Source organism: Notothenia rossii, assembly GCF_949606895.1.
Source record: "Notothenia rossii genome assembly, chromosome: 6".
In the NCBI taxonomy this organism is placed as follows: domain Eukaryota; kingdom Metazoa; phylum Chordata; class Actinopteri; order Perciformes; family Nototheniidae; genus Notothenia; species Notothenia rossii.
The window spans coordinates 89,539,318-89,563,390 of NC_136909.1; the positions used below are offsets into that span (position 1 = coordinate 89,539,318).

Genomic DNA, 24,073 nt, shown 5'->3' on the forward strand with positions numbered 1-24,073 from the left:
ATTTATGTGACGGCTTCCCTTCGAACACTCGGAGTGGATCACTCTTAAAGTCATCTTAAGAGAAATCATTTAGTGACGTGTGGAGGGGTGCACAGCACGTCGTGCTCCAAAGCAGATGTAAATTACATGTTGGAATAAAAACCTTCATCTTATTTCTCCTGAGCCACACATTCATCTCTGTGCTTATGTTTCTTCTGGAGTCCGTCCTACGCTCATTAATCACGCTGAGATGTGTTAAAAGCAACAAAGGAGTAATGGTGAGGAGCCAGAAGGCTGCATTAAAGGAGCTTACAGCGCGGGAACATATAAAGGCTTTTCCTTCCTGCTTCCTGTTTCTTTCTTTGTCAGCTGATTAAATCCTTTCTCTTTTCTTTTCTCCAGAGCCTCAAACCTCTCTGATTCTCCCTCTGGACGCCGGATGTTGGGCGTACGACCCGATGGACGCCAACAGAACCACAAATTCTTCTGAAAGCTGCCTCACACAAATGGACTACGATAACATGTCCGCCACAGAAAACACTTCCCCCAAAACCAGCCCCTTTAACAAGATCCCCTGGGCTCATGACTATTCAAGCAAGCCCATTACTCCCAGTAACGTCCCGGCTAATGGCCCCACGCCTCAGAGGGGCCAAACCACTGCACATATCAGCAGCAAACCAAACATCCAGAGCAGAATCAGACCCGTTTCCTTCTCTCTGCCCAAAAGGAGCTGCTTCCTCCTCCACCAATCAGCCGCCGTCTTCATCCAAGGGTTGTCGGGGAAGCAGGAAGAAGGAGTGACGGTGCAAGAAAGAGTCAAAGGTCTGCAGGAGAAAGCCTCAGACCGGACGCTCAGATCTGCTGTTTCTGCAGAGAACCAGAACCTTCATGTGAACTCTGAGCCGAGCGGGTTGGACGATAAAGCTGATGTATCTACGGATGGAGACCAGGTTTCTTTATGTACTGGCAGTGAGGTCCCAGTAGAGGAACCTGTCGTCGGTGGGAATGAAGCCCAGGTTTTGTTACCTAACGACAACGGGACTGGAGCTCGAGTCGGTAATGAAAGTGGGATTAAAACTGATCTTCATTTGAACAATGGGACACCAGGACAGGTTTCTGTAGTGGCCAAAGATCCAGTAAACAAAACCCACGATGATTTGGACAATCAAGACATAGACTCTACTGAAGACCAGGTTCTCCCTGCTCAGAATCAGCCTCAAACATCGATCCCCAAAGAGTCTAGCTTTCCGCCTCCGAATCGCCCGAAAGAGCCGTTCTGTCGGGTCTTGAGTCGAGACGGTACCCGGGTTTTCCTCTGGCCGTCGGAGATGCTCAGTTTCACGAAAACATCGCCCTCTATCTCCTTCAGCATCAACCCGTTACTGTACGACTTCAGAGCGCACAACAGGGCCGGGGACGGGGGAGAAGGGAGGAAGAAACGAGGGTCGGAGGAAGGCAGGGAGGGAATAAAACCAACTCTGATCAAAAAGCACGAGAGGGAAGTGGTGGCGGGAGGAAGGGAGGTGAAGATAGATGAAAGGGGAGAGGGAGATGAAGGGGGACAGGCGGGAAATCCTCAGGAAGTTGTTGCCCATTGTAGGGAAGCTGGCAGCCGTGATGAAAGCGCTTTCAAATGTGTTTCTGCAGCGCTGGGCCTTCAGAAAACAGGATTCAGAACGAGGAAGAGGAAGAGGAGAGGAGGGGTGAGGAAGAGAGGACGGAGGAAACGAGGGGAAGAGACAGAAAGGAGAAGAAAGAGGAGAAGAAGGTTATTAAGCAGCAGTTCTGAGATACTTGAAGGACGAGGAGAGGAGAGGTTGAAAAGAGAGGGAAAAGTGCCGTTAAGTAATCTCTCGTTGGGAGGCAGGGTGAGGGAGGACGGGAGGATGAAAGGCAGAGACGATGAGAAGAGAGGAGGGCTATTGAGCAATCTTCCCGTGAATCGCTGTGACCGCTGTGACCAGCTGCAGGTGAAGAGCATCGAGCATCAATCCCAGCAATCAGCCGGCAGAAAGCCTCTCCACAGGGGGGAGGCATGTAACCCAGCGATTAGCCCCGTCCCTGGGTCTGAAATAGAGACTTCCTGCTGGCCTACAATGGGGGAAATGCACGAAATTACAGGCGAGCAAGCAGGGCAGCGGAGGAGTCTGATAAGAGGCGAGAGAAACCCTGCGATTAGAGGCATTTCTGTGCAAGAAGCGACGCAAATTTGTCTTGTTGAATCTCCAGGGGCAACAGCATGTGACCCAGCGATTAGCCTCTTCCCTGGGTCTGAAAAAGAGACGCCACGCTGCCCTGAAATTGTGGGGATGCACGAAACTACATGTGAACAAGCAGGGCAGCGGAGGAATCTGAGAAGAGGCGAGTTCAACCCTGTGATTATTTGCGCTTCTGAGGAAGAACCGACGGGAATGTGTCTTTCTGAACCTCCCGGGGAAACAGCAGGTGATCCAGCGATTAGCCTCGTCCCTTTTCCTGTTTCCTTTAGAAAAGCAGCGTGGCATCAAAGACAAACAACACAGCAGACAGAAGCTCAGCGGATAAATGTGACCCTGCTTGGAAAGACAATTTCAGAGGAAGGGAAGAAGAGGAAGATAATAGAGGAGGAGGAGGAAGAGGAAACAAAGAGGAAGAAGAGGAAGAGAGGAAGGAGGCAAGCGAGGAGGAAGGCGTGTTTTTTGAGACAGGAAAGAAGAGAGACTATTGGGTCGAACACTGACCTACACGAAGGCCCGGGGAAACTGGACATGGACAACTTCCTGTGTCACGAAACAGAGGACACATTTAGCTGTGAAGCCGCTGACAAACTCAATGACTGCGAAGACGAGGAAATGAGGAAGAGATGCACTGACGGACCTTTCAGAGACTTTAACTTTCACAGCGACAGTCAGCGCGAAAAACATGACGTTACTCGAGACAATCCTAACGACAAACACAATCAGAGCTTTGAGAAACACGAGGATCCTTCTTTGAGTCCTGTGGACAAACTTCACTCAGCTAATGACACACGTGGGGACTTATTACCACGTAACACCAGTCATACTCCAGCTGAACACCGTCAATGTGAAAACAGGCAAACAGAAAGTGATAAAACCTCCGAGTTCTGTGAGCAAGCTGCAGCTCAGAGATCAGACGCATGTGACTTTAACAACACGAACACAACTGAGGATGAAGCCAAGCACTCTCAGACTGAAAGCGTCCTCTGTGATGCAGGGAGCGAGTGTAAGTCCTGCAGAGGGATTGACGGTGGTCAGTGTGACGGGGACTCATTAACACGTAACACCAATGCTACTCATGCAGACCAGCGTCAATGTGAAAAGAAGCAAACACAAAGTGAGAGCACATCAGAATATTGTGAGCAAACTGCAGATCAGAGCTCAAACTCCACGAATGATCAAACTGAGGATAAAGCCAAGCACTCTCAGACTGGAAGCGTCCTCTGTGATGCAGGGATTGATTATAAAGCCTGCAGAGCTATCGATCAGACATCAGACACACATCGTGTCGCTGATTGTAATCACTGTGCTGGGGACTTATTAGCACGTAGCACCAATGCTACTCATGCAGATCAGCGTCGTGATGACACGCCAGGTGTGTGTGAGCAGACTGCAGCTCAGAGCTCAGGCGCCTCGGACAACAAGACAGAGGAAGAGGAAGCTGAACCCTTTCAAAATAAGAGCCTCCTGTCGGATCAGAAGTCAAACAGAAATCACGTCGCAGATTGTAACTGTGCTGTTGTTGATGTGAGGAAGAAGAGGAAGCAGGAGGAAGAGGAGGAGGAGGAGAGGAAGAAGGTGAAGGAAGCGTGGGAGAAGCAGTGGGTGAGGAGGAAGGAGAGGGAGAGGAGGAAGGAGTTATTCTACTCTGATAAGAGGCCTTGTTTCCTCCCTCCTCACTGCATCTTCCTCCCTCCTTCCCTCTCCTCCTCTTCCTCCTTCTCTTTCCGACACACCATCATCCAGCATCACCTTTCCTTGCTTCCTCCCCCCTCACACCTCCACTCTTTCCCTCATCTCCTCCCCTCTTTCTCTCCTCATCTCACTCTTAATCCTCCTCCTCCTCCTCCTCCTCCTCCTCCTCCTCCTCCTCCTCTTCATCCCTCTTTTTACTCTTCGTCCCCCATGTCTTTCCTGGATTCCCCCGCTCAGTTTCCGTTAATGGAGGCAAGGTTTCATCCCATGCAGAATCACCTCCCTCCTCTCTTTCCTCCCCCTGTCCTTCCTTTACAGGTGTTGTTCTAGAAATACTCCATTAGAGTAGGGGGTGTCAAACTCAAGACCTCGATGACTTCCTTTGATGTGGCCGAAAGACCGCTTGCAACGAATATTCAAAGATTCTAGACGGCAAAAGTACACATCCTTTACTCAAGAAGTACACACATCCTTTACTCAAGTAGAAGTACACACATCCTTTACTCGAGAAGTACACACATCCTTTACTCAAGTAGAAGTACACACATCCTTTACTCAAGAAGTACACACATCCTTTACTCAAGAAGTACACACATCCTTTACTCAAGTAGAAGTACACACATCCTTTACTCAAGTAGAAGTACACACATCCTTTACTCAAGAAGTACACACATCCTTTACTCAAGTAGAAGTACACACATCCTTTACTCAAGTAGAAGTACACACATCCTTTACTCAAGAAGTACACACATCCTTTACTCAAGTAGAAGTACACACATCCTTTACTCAAGAAGTACACACATCCTTTACTCAAGTAGAAGTACACACATCCTTTACTCAAGTAGAAGTACACACATCCTTTACTCAAGTAGAAGTACACACATCCTTTACTCAAGTATGTACTCAATGTACTCAATGCATCTCATTTCGTGACACTGAAGAGATTTGCAATGATTTGCCCTAGACTTCTGCTTTCAGATGTAATTAATTATGAAGTTATTACTCTATCTGATAATAATCTAATGCAGAGGCAATGATGTTTATAAAACATTATTTTAAGTATATTTACATAGGCCTATGTATATTTATATTTTACAACCGGCCCTTTGAGTGCAACCATAATGCTGATATGGCCCGTGATGAAATTGAGTTTGACACCCCTGCTTTAAAGGGACAGTCCCACATTTATAACGGACATAGTTTCCTGCACGAGTCCTAAAGGGTTAATCCTGTCCTGCCACAATGTCTTATTCTGTGTTCACATTAATCAACATTTACTTGTCAAATAAACAGTTTTTAAGCTTTTGAATGAACTTTTATTAAGTACTAACACCAATCCATGCAGGAAACTAACCCCCTAGATTAGCAACATGTGATTTTATTTACCCAAAGGACACTTTTCGGAATTTACGATGATGTTTGGAGCTGCTAACAAGCATCATGCTACTATCCAACCTGTGCTAGCTAGAGAGCTAACAATCGCTAGCTAACTAGGTAGCTGGTTAAATGGGTAGCCAATGTTGGTTAGCTTACAACGTTTAAACATAGCGACCGATAGCTTGCTTGTAAAGAAGATAGCTTACGTTCGCTATCTAGTTTGATGGAGAGATGGAGATATATGTTAACTATCCAGCTTGTAAGCTAACTGGCTAACGTTCGCTAGTAAGCTAACAGTACTCCATGCAGGAAACTCACCACTTAGATAACCAACATGTGATTCATTTACCCAAATGACATACTTCTGGGAATTGACTGCGATGTTTGGAGCTGCTAACAGACATCATGCACATGTCAATAATCACAGCCTGAACACAAGACACAGGACCACAATGCAAGTTTAATCACAGGGTGTTAAATAACCATTCAAATTGAAATGACGAAAGCCATCAAATTGTCGATTTCTGCTAGTTAAATGGTTGGGTAATGTTGGCTAGCTTACAATGTGGATAGCTAGCGAACGTTAGCTAGCTTGTAAAGTACATAGCCAGCTTTTGCTATCTTATAAAGTACATAACTTGCGTTCGCTAGCTAGTTTGATGGATAGATGGAGATAACTAATGTTCACTAGCCAGCTTGTAAGCTAACTAGCTAACGTTATCTAGTAAGCTAAATAGCTAACGTTCGCTAGTAAGCTAAATAGCTAACATTCGCTAGTAAGCTAAGTGGGTAAAGCTGCGACGCTACATAAGAGGAATATTTCTGATATAATTCTTCAATATCTCTTTTGCAACGACATTGTAACGTTGACAATCGAAGGCTTCACAAAATAAACGACCATTTGGATAAATAATGATCAGTATTGGAGTAACAATATGTATGTTTTTCTTAATATATTATATTTATTGAATTAAAATAATGGATCCTTTTTGTGTTCATCACTTTATTGTTGCAGCTGGTAAAGGTGGAGGTCAGGTCAAATATGTTAGGGCTGCACAATTTACACATTTCTTTAAAATCACAATACGCGCAACATCAAAATTGCATTAAGTGCAATATTTGGTAAAATGAAGTAAACATTATTCTACAGACCGATTAATAAAAACATTGTTTGTTACTGATCACACCATGATATTTTTTATAAGATAAGAGGTACTTTATTGATCCCTAATTGGGACATGTTAAAGAGTAGAAATAAACAACACTATAATTTAAACATCTCAAAATAGAATTAAAACAGCTTTAAAAAGTAGAAAATATACAGTAGACTGTGAACATGCAAATGTATAAACTCTCTATAAAGCTTATTTACATTAAGTGTGTAGGGAATGGAAAATGTAATTAAATATAAACGTAGTAATGCAAAATACTTTTTGTTTCAGATCTGATTATTCTCTCCGATATTCAAAAATAATCGCAATTAGTTATTTTTCACCAATTGTGCATTGGATTTAATGATTGAAAGCATAAATTAAGACATTTACAATATTTGGTAGGTTCAATAAGGACATATATTAAGTGTAACGCGGCTTTTAAAAACCACAAATACACACTAACGGATATAAATAAACTCAGAAATCCTTTATCCATCCTACAGAGGGGGATTTCAGGGGGACACTATGGATAACGATAAGAATAAAACACTGTCAAATTAAAATGCATGCACAAATTAACAAAAATAAAACTCAAATAGTAAAAAAATCTCGGTAAAAGGAAAAGAAAGTAGCACTAATATAAGAAATCAAGTGGAACATAGTAACAGCCGGAAATGTAATGATATCATGTCTTAAATCCCCATATGGACATAATATGGATGTATTACCCAGCTATGTGTCCCACCTGCAGACTCAAAGCGAGGATGAACTGTGAGGAGAATCTCAGGAAAAACAAAAGATTATTTTTCTTAAAGTCTGAACTCCTCATCAACCCGTCCAAACACCCACTGCCTCGCACATCTGAAGAGAAGCCTAAAAGGATGGCTAATTATCTTCATCAGTGCAACTCTGCTGGAAATGAGCGTCAGGTGTTCATTCAGCAGAAACTGAGGACACACAGCTGCTCCAATCAGAAGCATTTGCATTTTCAACCCAGTCATTTTCCAAGTTGGTGACTTCAGGACAGACTCTCTCCTCAGATATCTTCAGACCGTGATGGTAAATAAAGGGTTGCTGTTTTTTTCTGGTTTAAATTTACATTTCCTTCCCGCAGAGCTTCTACTTCAGTGGACGACTTCCAACGTTTCCGATGACAGATGGAAACTCACTGCTATCAGCTGGAGGTCATTATGATCACATGACTGATCACATGACTGGAGGTCATTATGATCACATGACTGATCACATGACTGGAGGTTATTAAGATCACATGACTGATCACATGACTGGAGGTTATTAAGATCACATGACTGATCACATGACTGGAGGTTATTAAGATCACATGACTGATCACATGACTGGAGGTTATTAAGATCACATGACTGATCACATGACTGGAGGTTATTAAGGTCACATGACTGATCACATGGCTGGAGGTTATTAAGGTCACATGACTGATCACATGGCTGGAGGTTATTAAGATCACATGACTGGAGGTTATTAAGGTCACATGACTGATCACATGACTGGAGGTTATTAAGGTCACATGACTGATCACATGACTGGAGGTTATTAAGGTCACATGACTGATCACATGACATGAGATTATTAAGGTCACATGACTGATTACATGGCTGGAGGTTATTAAGATCACATGACTGATTACATGACATGAGATTATTAAGGTCACATGACTGATTACATGGCTGGAGGTTATTAAGATCACATGACTGGAGGTTATTAAGGTCACATGACTGATCACATGACTGGAGGTTATTAAGGTCACATGACTGATCACATGGCTGGAGGTTATTAAGATCACATGACTGGAGGTTATTAAGGTCACATGACTGATCACATGACTGGAGGTTATTAAGGTCACATGACTGATTACATGGCTGGAGGTTATTAAGATCACATGACTGATTACATGACTGGAGGTTATTAAGATCACATGACTGATCACATGACTGGAGGTTATTAAGATCACATGACTGATCACATAACTGGAGGTTATTAAGATCACATGACTGATCACATGACTGGAGGTTATTAAGATCACATGACTGATCACATGACTGGAGGTTATTATGATCACATGACTGATCACATAACTGGAGGTTATTAAGATCACATGTTATTAAGATCACATGACATGAGATTATTAAGGTCACATGACTGATCACATGACTGGAGGTCATTAAGATCACATGACTGGAGGTCATTATGATCACATGACTGGATCACATGACTGGAGGTTATTAAGATCACATGACTGGAGGTTATTAAGGTCACATGACTGGATCACATGACTGGAGGTTATTAAGATCACATGACTGGAGGTTATTAAGGTCACATGACTGGATCACATGACTGGAGGTTATTAAGATCACATGACTGATCACATGACTGGAGGTTATTAAGGTCACATGACTGATCACAAGACTGGAGGTTATTAAGATCACATGACTGATCACATGACTGGAGGTTATTAAGGTCACATGACTGATTACATGACTGGAGGTTATTAAGATCACATGACTCGAGGTCATTAAGATCACATGACTAATCACGTGACTGATAACATGACTGGAGGTTATTAAGATCACGTGACTGATCACATGACTGATCACATGACTGATCACATGACTGATCACATGACTGGAGGTTATTAAGATCACGTGACCCACATGTCTTGAGGAAGTCTATTTGTCCAATGGATAGTTTATAAACGGTTGAAACAAGAAAATGAGGGTTAGGGTTAAGGGTTAGGGTTATATCCATTCTATATATATATTAAATTAATTTGTGTAAAGAATTGGTATTAACAAAAATAAAACAATTATACATTTATAAAATATTTTAAAGAAGTTCAAGGAAGGTTGAAACACGACCTTCTGACCAACATTAGGGTTATATTTATAAATGTGAATGTATATAAAATGACACTACTGAGTGGAAAGATTTGATTTAAAAAAAGATAAATCAATTGAAAATATATCAAAAAAGGACTGAAACCTGACTTCCTGTCCAGATTTAGGGTTGGGGTTATACTCACATTAATATCAACACAAATACAGTAAAATAGCCGAATAATAGATTGTAAAAGGTTGAGACATGAGTTTAAGTCCAAGATTAGTTTTAGGGTTGGATCATATTTATACTTAAATGAGAGGAAATGTTAGATTGTATGAAGTTCAAACAATCAGTTTGGGTTCACCTTTAACCTTAGCTTAGACAAATCTCAAACTACCAAATATCTATATATCCTTTTTCCTTCCTTCATACTTACAAACCACTTTGATGACCTAAAGACATCATTATGCACCATGACTCAAAGACACTACTGCTCCACAACACAATGCATAGGAAATAGAGAAGCTGCACACTAATGCAGAAGATTAGTCGATCATTGTGGAGAAAGATTGAGTCCGATATGTAGAAAACGTTCAGTTTTAAGGTCATTAAGATCACATGACATGAGATTATTAAGATCACATGACTGGATCACATGACTGGAGGTTATTAAGATCACATGTTATTAAGATCACATGACATGAGATTATTAAGGTCACATGACTGATCACATGACTGGAGGTCATTAAGATCACATGACTGGAGGTCATTATGATCACATGACTGGATCACATGACTGGAGGTTATTAAGATCACATGACTGATCACATGACTGGAGGTTATTAAGGTCACATGACTGGATCACATGACTGGAGGTTATTAAGATCACATGACTGATCACATGACTGGAGGTTATTAAGGTCACATGACTGATCACAAGACTGGAGGTTATTAAGATCACATGACTGATCACATGACTGGAGGTTATTAAGGTCACATGACTGGAGGTTATTAAGATCACATGACTGATCACATGACTGGAGGTTATTAAGGTCACATGACTGATTACATGACTGGAGGTTATTAAGGTCACATGACTGATTACATGACTGGAGGTTATTAAGGTCACATGACTGATCACATGACTGGAGGTTATTAGGATCACATGACTGGAGGTTATTAAGATCACATGACTGATCACATGACTGGAGGTTATTAAGGTCACATGACTGATTACATGACTGGAGGTTATTAAGATCACATGACTGATCACATGACTGGAGGTTATTAAGGTCACATGACTGATCACATGACTGGAGGTTATTAAGATCACATGACTGGATCACATGACTGGAGGTTATTAAGATCACATGACTGATCACATGACTGGAGGTTATTAAGGACACATGACTGGAGGTTATTAAGATCACATGACTGATCACATGACTGGAGGTTATTAAGGTCACAAGACTGGAGGTTATTAAGATCACATGACTGATCACATGACTGGAGGTTATTAGGGTCACATGACTGGAGGTTATTAAGGTCACATGACTGGAGGTTATTAAGGTCACATGACTGATCACATGACTGGAGGTTATTAAGATCACATGACTGATCACATGACTGGAGGTTATTAAGGTCACATGACTGATTACATGACTGGAGGTTATTAGGATCACATGACTGGAGGTTATTAAGATCACATGACTGATCACATGACTGGAGGTTATTAAGGTCACATGACTGATCACATGACTGGAGGTTATTAAGGTCACATGACTGATTACATGACTGGAGGTTATTAAGATCACATGACTGATCACATGACTGGAGGTTATTAAGGTCACATGACTGATCACATGGCTGGAGGTTATTAAGATCACATGACTGATTACATGACTGGAGGTTATTAGGATCACATGACTGATCACATGACTGGAGGTTATTAAGATCACATGACTGATCACATGACTGGAGGTTATTAAGGTCACATGACTGATTACATGACTGGAGGTTATTAGGATCACATGACTGGAGGTTATTAAGATCACATGACTGATCACATGACTGGAGGTTATTAAGGTCACATGACTGATTACATGACTGGAGGTTATTAAGATCACATGACTCGAGGTCATTAAGATCACATGACTAATCACGTGACTGATAACATGACTGGAGGTTATTAAGATCACGTGACTGATCACATGACTGATCACATGACTGATCACATGACTGATCACATGACTGGAGGTTATTAAGATCACGTGACCCACATGTCTTGAGGAAGTCTATTTGTCCAATGGATAGTTTATAAACGGTTGAAACAAGAAAATGAGGGTTAGGGTTAAGGGTTAGGGTTATATCCATTCTATATATATATTAAATTAATTTGTGTAAAGAATTGGTATTAACAAAAATAAAACAATTATACATTTATAAAATATTTTAAAGAAGTTCAAGGAAGGTTGAAACACGACCTTCTGACCAACATTAGGGTTATATTTATAAATGTGAATGTATATAAAATGACACTACTGAGTGGAAAGATTTGATTTAAAAAAAGATAAATCAATTGAAAATATATCAAAAAAGGACTGAAACCTGACTTCCTGTCCAGATTTAGGGTTGGGGTTATACTCACATTAATATCAACACAAATACAGTAAAATAGCCGAATAATAGATTGTAAAAGGTTGAGACATGAGTTTAAGTCCAAGATTAGTTTTAGGGTTGGATCATATTTATACTTAAATGAGAGGAAATGTTAGATTGTATGAAGTTCAAACAATCAGTTTGGGTTCACCTTTAACCTTAGCTTAGACAAATCTCAAACTACCAAATATCTATATATCCTTTTTCCTTCCTTCATACTTACAAACCACTTTGATGACCTAAAGACATCATTATGCACCATGACTCAAAGACACTACTGCTCCACAACACAATGCATAGGAAATAGAGAAGCTGCACACTAATGCAGAAGATTAGTCGATCATTGTGGAGAAAGATTGAGTCCGATATGTAGAAAACGTTCAGTTTCATCTTCATTTTCCAAATAAAAATGTGATTGACGTCCAATTGGGGAAGTCCCGTGACATTCCTGTACGTACAGAACAGGAAATACATGCAAAGTGATTTTGTTTAGTTGTAAGACACTAAGTCTGCAGAGTGCAGAGTTTCTGTCAGCGTGGGATTCGTGTCTCAGCTTCTCCTGAACTGTATTTCTGCCGAAGTGAGGGTTGAGCGTCAGAGCCAAATGTTAAGTTGGAAATAAAGCCGCTGCTCTTTGATTTTGAGCGACTGACTGCGGCTCCTGACCTTTCTCTTGACTTTTTACACTGTTGATTTCCTGCCAACCCACACCATTGCAACTGCACTAAAAATAACCCTCGAACCTGGAGGATAACTTTACATCCAGTGACTCATGCGAGGAAACAAAGGCCAAAACACACACAGAGGGATTCAGCATGGCCCTGTTCCTGAGAGACGACGACTTGTTCTACGGTCGAACTGTCAAAGAAATCAGATCTTTTCCGAACCACTGCTCCTCAACCTCAGTGATAAACATAATTTGGTTGAGGAAAGGAGAGAAGGAGGATTCATCAGGACTCAGGGAAGTAATCTGCTGTGGGGAAAATAGAGTTGTATAAACATGAACCACAGCAAAACATATATTACAATGAAACGGCTGCTCGCCCTCCTGTCTGCTCTGATTCATCCACATGAGTCTCATTGGTATGAATTAAGTCAACGTTATGCAACACATAATAACTTGCTACACATCTCCAGTGATGCTAAGTCAAATGCTGAGGTACTTCACTTGAGTATCTCTACTTTATTCTACTGTGTACTTCTCCTCCTCTACAGTTCAGAGGTACATGGTGTACTTCTCCTCCTCTACAGTTCAGAGGTACATGGTGTACTTCTCCTCCTCTAGTTCAGAGGTACATGGTGTACTTCTCCTCCTCTACAGTTCAGAGGTACATGGTGTACTTCTCCTCCTCTACAGTTCAGAGGTACATGGTGTACTTCTCCTCCACTACAGTTCAGAGGTACATGGTGTACTTCTCCTCCTCTACAGTTCAGAGGTACATGGTGTACTTCTACTCCACTACAGTTCAGAGGTACATGGTGTACTTCTCCTCCTCTACAGTTCAGAGGTACATGGTGTACTTCTACTCTCTACAGTTCAGAGGTACATGGTGTACTTCTCCTCCTCTACAGTTCAGAGGTACATGGTGTACTTCTACTCTCTACAGTTCAGAGGTACATGGTGTACTTCTCCTCCTCTACAGTTCAGAGGTACATGGTGTACTTCTACTCTCTACAGTTCAGAGGTACATGGTGTACTTTTACTCCTCTAGTTCAGAGGTACATGGTGTACTTCTCCTCCTCTACAGTTCAGAGGTACATGGTGTACTTCTCCTCCTCTACAGTTCAGAGGTACATGGTGTACTTCTCCTCCACTACAGTTCAGAGGTACATGGTGTACTTCTACTCCACTACAGTTCAGAGGTACATGGTGTACTTCTCCTCCTCTACAGTTCAGAGGTACATGGTGTACTTCTCCTCCTCTACAGTTCAGAGGTACATGGTGTACTTCTCCTCCTCTACAGTTCAGAGGTACATGGTGTACTTCTCCTCCTCTACAGTTCAGAGGTACATGGTGTACTTCTACTCTCTACAGTTCAGAGGTACATGGTGTACTTCTCCTCCACTACAGTTCAGAGGTACATGGTGTACTTCTCCTCCACTACAGTTCAGAGGTACATGGTGTACTTGTACTCTCTACAGTTCAGAGGTACATGGTGTACTTCTACTCTCTACAGTTCAGAGGTACATGGTGTACTTCTACTCTCTACAGTTCAGAGGTACATGGTGTACTTCTACTCTCTACAGTTCAGAGGTACATGGTGTACTTTTCCTCCACTACAGTTCAGAGGTACATGGTGTACTTCTACTCTCTACAGTTCAGAGGTACATGGTGTACTTGTCCTCCTCTACAGTTCAGAGGTACATGGTGTACTTCTACTCCTCTACAGTTCAGAGGTACATGGTGTACTTCTACTCCTCTACAGTTCAGAGGTACATGGTGTACTTCTCCTCCTCTACAGTTCAGAGGTACATGGTGTACTTCTACTCTCTACAGTTCAGAGGTACATGGTGTACTTGTCCTCCTCTACAGTTCAGAGGTACATGGTGTACTTCTACTCCTCTACAGTTCAGAGGTACATGGTGTACTTCTACTCCTCTACAGTTCAGAGGTACATGGTGTACTTCTACTCCTCTACAGTTCAGAGGTACATGGTGTACTTCTACTCCACTACAGTTCAGAGGTACATGGTGTACTTCTCCTCCTCTACAGTTCAGAGGTACATGGTGTACTTCTCCTCCTCTACAGTTCAGAGGTACATGGTGTACTTCTACTCCACTACAGTTCAGAGGTACATGGTGTACTTCTACTCTCTACAGTTCAGAGGTACATGGTGTACTTCTCCTCCACTACAGTTCAGAGGTACATGGTGTACTTCTCCTCCTCTACAGTTCAGAGGTACATGGTGTACTTCTACTCTCTACAGTTCAGAGGTACATGGTGTACTTATACTCCACTACAGTTCAGAGGTACATGGTGTACTTCTCCTCCTCTACAGTTCAGAGGTACATGGTGTACTTCTCCTCCACTACAGTTCAGAGGTACATGGTGTACTTCTCCTCCTCTACAGTTCAGAGGTACATGGTGTACTTCTCCTCCACTACAGTTCAGAGGTACATGGTGTACTTCTACTCTCTACAGTTCAGAGGTACATGGTGTACTTCTCCTCCACTACAGTTCAGAGGTACATGGTGTACTTCTACTCTCTACAGTTCAGAGGTACATGGTGTACTTATACTCCACTACAGTTCAGAGGTACATGGTGTACTTCTCCTCCTCTACAGTTCAGAGGTACATGGTGTACTTCTCCTCCACTACAGTTCAGAGGTACATGGTGTACTTCTACTCTCTACAGTTCAGAGGTACATGGTGTACTTCTCCTCCACTACAGTTCAGAGGTACATGGTGTACTTCTACTCTCTACAGTTCAGAGGTACATGGTGTACTTCTACTCTCTACAGTTCAGAGGTACATGGTGTACTTCTACTCTCTACAGTTCAGAGGTACATGGTGTACTTCTCCTCCTCTACAGTTCAGAGGTACATGGTGTACTTTTCCTCCACTACATGTATTTAATCCCTTTAGTTACTTCTCAGATGTGGATGAATGATGTGAAATCTAATCAAGTGTTAAATCAGACTTCAGTTCCACCTGGAGTAAATCCACCAGCTACCCTGCAGTATACAAAGTCATTCAGACTAGCTGCACCTTTACCAGCTTTGAGAACACTTTCATGATCAATCATTATAAAACATATCATATCTATTATTCTGAAATGGACCAATCTGCACAATGACTACTTTTACTGTCTTTCACTATATTTTGATGAGAATACTTTTCTACTTTTACTTGAGGAACATTTTGAATGCAGGACTTTTACTGTAACAGAGTATTCCTACACTCTGGTACTTCTACTTTTACTCAAGTACAATATCTGAGTACTTCTACTTTTACTCAAGTACAAGATCTGAGTACTTCTACTTTGACTCAAGTACAAGACCTGAGTACTTCTACTTTGACTCAAGTACAAGATCTGAGTACTTCTACTTTTACTCAAGTACAAGACCTGAGTACTTCTACTTTGACTCAAGTACAAGATCTGAGTACTTCTATTTTTACTCAAGTACAAGATCTGAGTACTTCTACTTTTACTCAAGAACAAGATCTGAGTACTTCTACTTTTACTGAAGTACAAGATCTGAGTACTTCTACTTTTATTCAAGTACAAGATCTGAGTACTTCTATTTTTACTGAAGTACAAGATCTGAGTACTTCTACTTTTACTGAAGTACAAGATCTGAGTACTTCTACTTTTACTGAAGTACAAGATCTGAGTACTTCTATTTTTACTCAAGTACAAGATCTGAGTACTTCTACTTTGACTCAAGTACAAGATCTGAGTACTTCTACTTTTACTGAAGTACAAGATCTGAGTACTTCTACTTTTATTCAAGTACAAGATCTGAGTACTTCTATTTTTACTGAAGTACAAGATCTGAGTACTTCTACTTTTACTGAAGTACAAGATCTGAGTGCTTCTACTTTTACTGAAGTACAAGATCTGAGTACTTCTATTTTTACTGAAGTACAAGATCTGAGTACTTCTACTTTTACTCAAGTACAAGACCTGAGTACTTCTTCCACCTCTACACATCGGTGCATATCACCATTCAAACATTGGTTTAACATATCGTTGATAGTTTGAAACATATAAGCTTTTTAAAATGTGTTTGTCGGTCCAATCGGTTGTTTCTGTGGTCAGACGGCGTTTTCTCCTTTCCTTTCCTAAAGTGCGGTCTGGTGTCGGAGATAACAGAGGAAGCTCCTCTCTCTCATCTCTTGGATCAAACATCTCTTATCACGGCTGCAGCTCAGAGACTTCAGGTCCTCCTGGAGGAAGACTTTTCCACATGTTTCTCTCAGGAAGGGGAAGTATCTCTAAGCTTTAATCCCATCTACAGAAAGTGTAGCTTCCCCACGGCAAACATCCTCCGTTGAGTCTCAGTGTCAGTGCAGCCTCTTTCCTAAGTCCTGATGATTTCACCTTCACATCTTTCCCTACACATGTGTACATCACAACCACTCAAAACAAACGCTCCCTATCAAAGTAGGGATGTTTTCTACACCTAAACCTCCACTAACATATCTGTGTTTCTGTATTTTAGGGGATGTTCTAGTTCAAATCAACATTCAAGTCTGCTCCTTGACTTCAGAAAACAAACTGCCGCTCAGAACAACACCTGTGAGTGCATCCTGACTTCAAATAAGAGACTCCCACACCGATCTTACGTTGTTTTCCTCTCACTCTTCTGAAGGAGAACATCTGGCTGACGGCCTCAGGGTCGACGCCTCCACAGATTACATTACATTACATTACATTTACATTACATTACATTACATTACATTACATTACATTTACATTACATTACATTACATTTAGCAAAGAGACTTACAATAAGTACATTCGACCAACAAAATACAACCTTGAGGAAAACAGAATCATATAAGTTCATCAGGTTTCATAGAGCCAAACATTTCAAGTGCTACTCAACTGGCTTTAGATAAGCCAGCCCTTTATTAGTATATAAGTGCTTTGTTAGTAATTCTATCTCTGGAAGTGGAGTCCAAAGAGATGAGTTTTCAGTCTGAAGAAGATGTGTAAGCTTTCTGCTGTCCTGATTTCAATGGGGAGCTCATTCCACCATTTTGGATCCAGGATAGCAAACCCACGTGTTTCTGCTGATGGGAACTTGGGTCCCCCTCGCAGTGCGGGTGCAGCGAGCTGTTTGGCTGATGCAGAGCGGAGTGCACGTGCTGGGGTGTACGGTTTAACCATGTCCTGGATGTAGGAAGGGCCAGATCCATTCACAGCATGGTACGCAAGTACCAGTGTCTTGAAGTGGATTCTAGCAGTTCGATCAGACTCCTGCAGCGACACACAAATAAATATAGGCACTAAAATGACAGAAAACTCGTAAATGCTACTGAAAGCTGAGGCTGAGCAGGAACAACGTTCTCTGTAATGAATGGACGTCGGCTGTCTTTAATATTCTGATGAAACTTGACTCTAAAACTAGAATCGACTAAATGCTGGAAAATAGAGGGTTTTCTTCTGATGACAGTCAGTGTGTCTTTCTCCATGATCTCATCAAGCTGCAGAAACTTCTTGGCCGTCTTTTCCTAAATACATAAATAGGTAAGTCAATTATAATCGAAAAAAATAAGTTGCAAAGAAGTTAGAAAAATAAAATTAAGTATTTTTAAGAAACAAATTAGCATTAAAAAAAGGATGGTACAGAAAAGTATTTACACTAAATGTAAATGTAATACAACCTTAAAAGATCAAAGACGAAAACACTTAGGATGAGTATTGCAAACTACAGTGTATTTTATTCCTGAATGATGTTTGTTTTAAACTTTATACGAGGATGTCTTTTCCTAAATACTACTACACAAAGAAGTAAGTCAAATGTAATAGTAAATGTCAACTTCAGGATTACCGCACCGTTGTGACGAAAAGGGAGCTGAGCCAGAAGGCAGAGCTCTCTGTCTACCGGGCCATTTCCCTTCCTACCCTCACCTATGGTCATGAAGGATGGGTCATGACCCAAAGAACGAGATCGCGGGTACAAGCGGCCGAGAGGGGTTTTCTCCGCAGGGTGGCTGGTGTCTCCCTTAGGGATAAGGTGAGAAGTTCAGTCATCAGGGAGGGACTCGGAGTTGAACCGCTCCTCCTTCGTGTCGAAAGGAGCCAGTTGAGGTGGTTCGGGTACCTAGTTAGGATGCCACCTAGTTAGGATGCCACCTGGGCGCCTCCCTAGGGAGGTGTTCCAGGCACGTCCAGCTGGAAAGAGACCAAGGGGTGGACCTAGGACCAGGTGGAGGGGTTATATCTCTTCTCTGGCCTGGGAGCGCCTTGGGACCCCCCAGTCAGAGCTGGTTGATGTGGCTAGGGAAAAGAAACTTTGGGGCTCTCTGCTGGAACTGCTACCTCCGAGACCCGACCACGGATAAGCGGGAGAAGATGGATGGATGGATGGAACTTCAGGATGTTTTTTCATCTAATAAAACGTCTCAACTTTAAGCTTAAACATGAATTTCTATATCAACGTCTGTCACATTTCAACTCATTTCCATCCATCTTCTCCCCTTCTCCGTGGTCGGGTCTCGGGGGTATCAGTTTCAGCAGAGAGCCCCAAACTTTCCTTTCCCCACATCAACCAGCTCTGACCAAGGCGCTCCCAGGCCAGCGAAGAGATATAACCCCTCCACCTGGTCCTAGGTCTACCCCTCGGTCTCTTCCCAGCTGGACGTGCCTGGAACACCTCCGTAGGCAGCAGGGGCGGATCTAGAAAAATATTCATGGGGTGGCAGGAGAATTTGAGGGGTGGCGTCCCCTGGCAGAAGTATATGCTGATTTAATCGTAGTCATATCCATCAATGTTAACTTGGAAAGCCACAATGTTGATATTTTAACTCAATAACATTTGGTGACATTATTGTGGCACATCAGTAAAACCTTAAATATAAATATATAAGGTGGCATCATTTAAAGGGGACCCATCATGCAAAGTGCACTTTTGTACGTCTTTACTACATGAACATGTGTCCCCGGTGTTCCAGGGAACTCACCAAGTGTCAGAAAACACAACCCTCTCTTTTCCTCCATACCCAGATCTCTTAAAAAGGGGCTGCAACGGATCTGAAACAGACTGATCCAGATTTGAACACTTCTATGACGTCACAGAAGTGGCACTACGGCTATTGGGCCAACTCCACCAATAAGGAGGAGACAGCCACAGACATTGCCGTTGGAAAGCGCTAGAGACGCTGTAGTACATATGCCAGGCCTGTAGATGGTGCTGTTCTCACAGAATCAGCCCATGATGCAAAGACAGTGTTAAATTGAGCGAAATGAGGAATGGCTAAAATGCATGATCTGTTTGGTATTTTGAAAAATAAAAAGTATAAATATGCCTCATATAGGTATGGTCCTACACTATATTATTCAAATATAGCATGATAGGTCCACTTTAATGAATTTTAACTGAATGAGTTTGTTTCACTCTTAGACCAGCAGGGGTACCAAATCTATACAGACTGCTGCAATAAGTACATTAATTAACTGTCTCATTGATGTTTGTCTGAATGAATATGAAAATATTAACAATAATATTATTCCTATCTGCTGTCAATCACTGTTATAATTCACATATTCATTTATTATTAAATAAACTATATTTTTTGGAGGAGTTAATGATGAACGTTCCTCAAGATGCTTGCTCGCCCTCCTTCAAATTTGAAAGACAAGTAATTACTATCATAATCAAAAGAATCAAAAGAACAGTTCAGCGCCCCACAACTTCATTGCAAACAGTAACAACCTGGACTTTACATCAGAAAGAACAAACATTAAAGAAATGACTAACTGCATCAGTTAGGGTTAAAAAACGTGTATTCAGCTAAAACATACATCGCTGCAGTTATTATCCAGTGGAGAGTCCTTACCTACTGGCCTAGTTAAATCAGAGTGGTTACTTTCTGTTGGCTGGGCAGTGAAGTTTTACACACCGTCTGATTTGACTTTCTCAGGACTTCAAACTGTTTTTTGGGGACAGACCCCCACAAAGAAGAAAAATGTATTTACACACGTACGGTCATCATCTTAACAGTTTGTTATTCTCATCGACTCATCCGTGAGCAGAGCATCAAGTTGCCTATAACAGCTGAATGTGGCGATTACCATCTTGTTCAGCAAAACGCCTCACAAACTTATTAAGATTTAAAGCTCTGGTGCGTTTTGATTCAATGCTGAGTACAGCCAAACTGTCAGGCTCTTCTCTGTCATAGTAGACCGCAAACTGTGGCTCCAGAGTATTTGTGTTGGGTAATCTATGGTAGGGCTAACCCATACAGTGGTGGGGCTCAAGTCAGTATTTGCAATGTAATTACATACAGGCTTCCCTTGACAGTGAAACGCCAGGCGTGAGGTTTAGATTATTTCCCTGGCTCAATCCAAATTGAACTGTATGAAATAAAAAGGCACATTTGTCTTGTAGTAAATAAAAAGGGCGACCTGGAGCCAATCCTGCAATTTCCCCACAGGTGAAAGAGTTGACATGCTGAAAACCCAACCCCTGTAGGGGGGTCTGGGGGGATTCTCCCAGGAGACTTTTTGAAATACTAACATAAAATACACATTCTGGTGCTCTCTTGAGAAGAAGAATAAATAAATCTATTACTCCACGACATATTTAAAAAAATGAATGCCATTTTAGTTTGTTGTTACTTTGTTCTGAAAGCTGAACCTGCTGCTCCTCACAGAGAGAAGAGACTGTGTGAATGACTTTACTTTGTGGATAAGGGTGGATAGCCCCCATTGTTCTGTGTGTCAAAATGAAAGACAGCCCACACACCTATCAAACATCAAACCATGGGGTCTTACTTCATTACGTGTTGATAGAAATCAACACGTAATGTTGTATCGATGTATAGAGATGTACTACAGCAAAAGTATTCTCCGTCGGGACTTCCTGCAACAACACCACGCCGTTATCTCGATTCTGATTGGCCAGAAGACATTATCAAAGATGTTCTATTGAGAAGACGATCACTACGTGACAAAAGTTTTCAAAACCGTTTCTAGTCTTCGGTATTTCCAGACAAGTGGCTACTGAAATCAATCTTACTAACTGCTGTCTGTGCAATTTACTCCGCGAGTGGGCAGACTTTATTTTGCTTACTATAACATCATTGTTCATGGTGGGGCTAAGGTGGGGCTAAGGTGGGGCTAAGCCATTTCTTGGTATGGCTCTAGTAGCCTATCCCAGCCACACCCTGACCGCAAATACCTCATTCCTTCCGTCTACTTGTATCCTAAATGCTTCTCGTTTTGCGCTGTCCCCCCGTTCAAAGGAAATCGCCGCCAATCATATTTCCAAGCTCGCGCCAGGGGGGGGGGGGGAGGGGTTACAAGGGTTAGGGCTCGCGTCTTGTGCTGCATTCACATGCACTCGGACATTAGAGATTTTCTCTCATAAATGTCCGATGAGCCACAACTTTTCTTTCAAAACAAAGCTGCCAACTGGGGTGTCAGCTGGGGTGGCAAGCATACTCTGCCAACCTTTAGGCCTCAGAAATCGGGAGCATTTCAAAATGCAAAATGGGGGGGTGCTAGTGGATCGCCGGAGCTGTTAGATTAACATTAACATGCTTATTGTAGTTGTAAGTGCACTGCCTTGCGGCCTGTAGCACCGTTCTTGATGGAGCATATGTGTGGGCTGGACCTGTATTTTACAGGAAAGGAGTGAGCAGAGAGTAGAGTAGTTGTCGATTCTTGTTCGGTTTTCTGTGAATATCTGCCTCACCCTCTCAAACTTTGAGTTGCGCGCGCTACTAAAGAGACGTGTTACCATGGAAACCAAACAATGGTGTAGCTGTATTAAAGTCAGAGTGGAAACAGTCGTGTGTAAATCTGATTTTTTCAGAAATCGGGAGAAATGCGGGAGAAATATGACCCCGGGAGGAAACCGGGAGAGGGCAATGAAATCGGGAGTCTCCCGCGAAAATCGGGAGGGTTGACAAGTATGGTGGCAAGGCATTTTTCTGAGGTGGCAGCTGCCACCCCGTGCCACCCTGTAAAACCGCCACTGCTAGGGAGGCGCCCAGGTGGCATCCTTACTAGGTGCCCGAACTACCTCAACTGCCCCTTTCACGTTCAGAAGTCAAGCCTAACTTTCTGCCACAGATCGAGAGGCAGTTATTAAGAGAAAGTTTAATGCAGATAGAAACTAATCGTCAGTGAGCTTCACATTTTATATTCTCTAAAACAGAGGAGGAACATCTGTCTGCGGAGGCTTCGGGGCAGCGCTGGGATTATTCTCGTGACAAAGAAATAAAACTGATAAGAATCTGCATGTAGATGAGCGAGTGGGCGGACACCAACGGTTTATTTCAGTCTCACTCTCAGAGGTCAGAGAGACACTTTTATTCCTCGTGTCTCTATGGTGACAAGTTTGCAGCTTCGCGAGGTGTTTATGAGCTGTAGCGACATTCAAACTTCTTATAATTATAATTATAATTAGAGTAAGAAAGGTGTGTTTTCCTCCATGACATCAGGCTGCAGGAAAATCACTGGTGAATATTCTCTTTTAAAACTCTTGGCATTCTCGTCCTGAAATACCCTGAAGGACAAAAAGTAGATGTGATATTATACTGATGATTAGAGGAGATTAGACCCCAAGAGGTCAAACTAATGGTACATCTCCAAAAATCGAAAAAGATATATAGGATTTGGAGAAGTAATCATGCATTTGGTTTGTTTTAAAGATCTTCTTCTCAGTTTCTACTCACAATATAAAATGTGAAGCTGACAGATGATTAGTTTTCTATCTGCATAAAGCTTCTCCCAATAACTGCCTCTAAGTCTGTGGGAGAAAGTTAGACATGACTTCGACAAACCAATCTGTGAAACATGGGGTTAATAGGATTTGTATATCTGCATTAGTGTTGTTTATGCAGGACTAATTCTCCAAACTCTAAAATAGTATAATACTTTGTCTGTGAAGTTAAAAGACTTCTTATTGTCCCCCTCTCGCTTTGAAACAGATGTTCTCTGTGAGCGTGGGGTTTCTTATGCATGATATCATTGTGATAAACGGCGCTGCACCTGAGGAGAGCAAGGAGCTGTTAGATGTTTGTAGAGAAGCCTCAGCTGAATGAGGCAGTTTGTGTATCATGTACTCTGATGACATTTTAGTGAGTAAAGGAACTGCATATGAACTCAATCTGCTCTAAATGTTATTCAACTTGCCTTCGGAACGTTTTTATCTCGAGATCCTGATTTTTTTAATCTAATTCCAGCTCAGCGGATATCACCCCTGCTAATATAACGCGGGAGAAAAGCAGAATGACTGAAATAAATCAGTGCACTTGATATCTCTGTGTCTTCTCGGGTCTTTTTTCTACGTTCACACAGAAGAAAAGTGGCTTTAAAACGACTCACTTTCATAAAAAGCCCATTATCAGCGGATCGATCGCACCGGAACATTCCTGTAATTTCCCCCGAGTGAGAAATAATAAAGAGAGGCCACGCTCATTCAGAGAAAAACGGATTATAAATACGGTGTGTGTGTTTG

At 42.0% G+C, this 24,073-nt stretch overlaps 1 protein-coding gene across 2 annotated transcripts in view; it reads left to right on the forward strand.

Moving 5' to 3' along the window:
• LOC307044214 (uncharacterized protein) overlaps positions 1-5,195 on the forward strand; it is a 64,305-nt gene extending 59,110 nt beyond the window's left edge. For both annotated transcript variants that reach the window (XM_079689295.1, XM_079689296.1), the window contains one exon: positions 382-5,195. In XM_079689295.1, the coding sequence (XP_079545421.1) occupies positions 382-4,220 (3,839 nt within the window). In that variant the 3' untranslated portion in view covers positions 4,221-5,195. The remainder of the gene's footprint in view (positions 1-381) is intronic.
• The last annotated feature ends 18,878 nt before the right edge of the window (positions 5,196-24,073 follow it).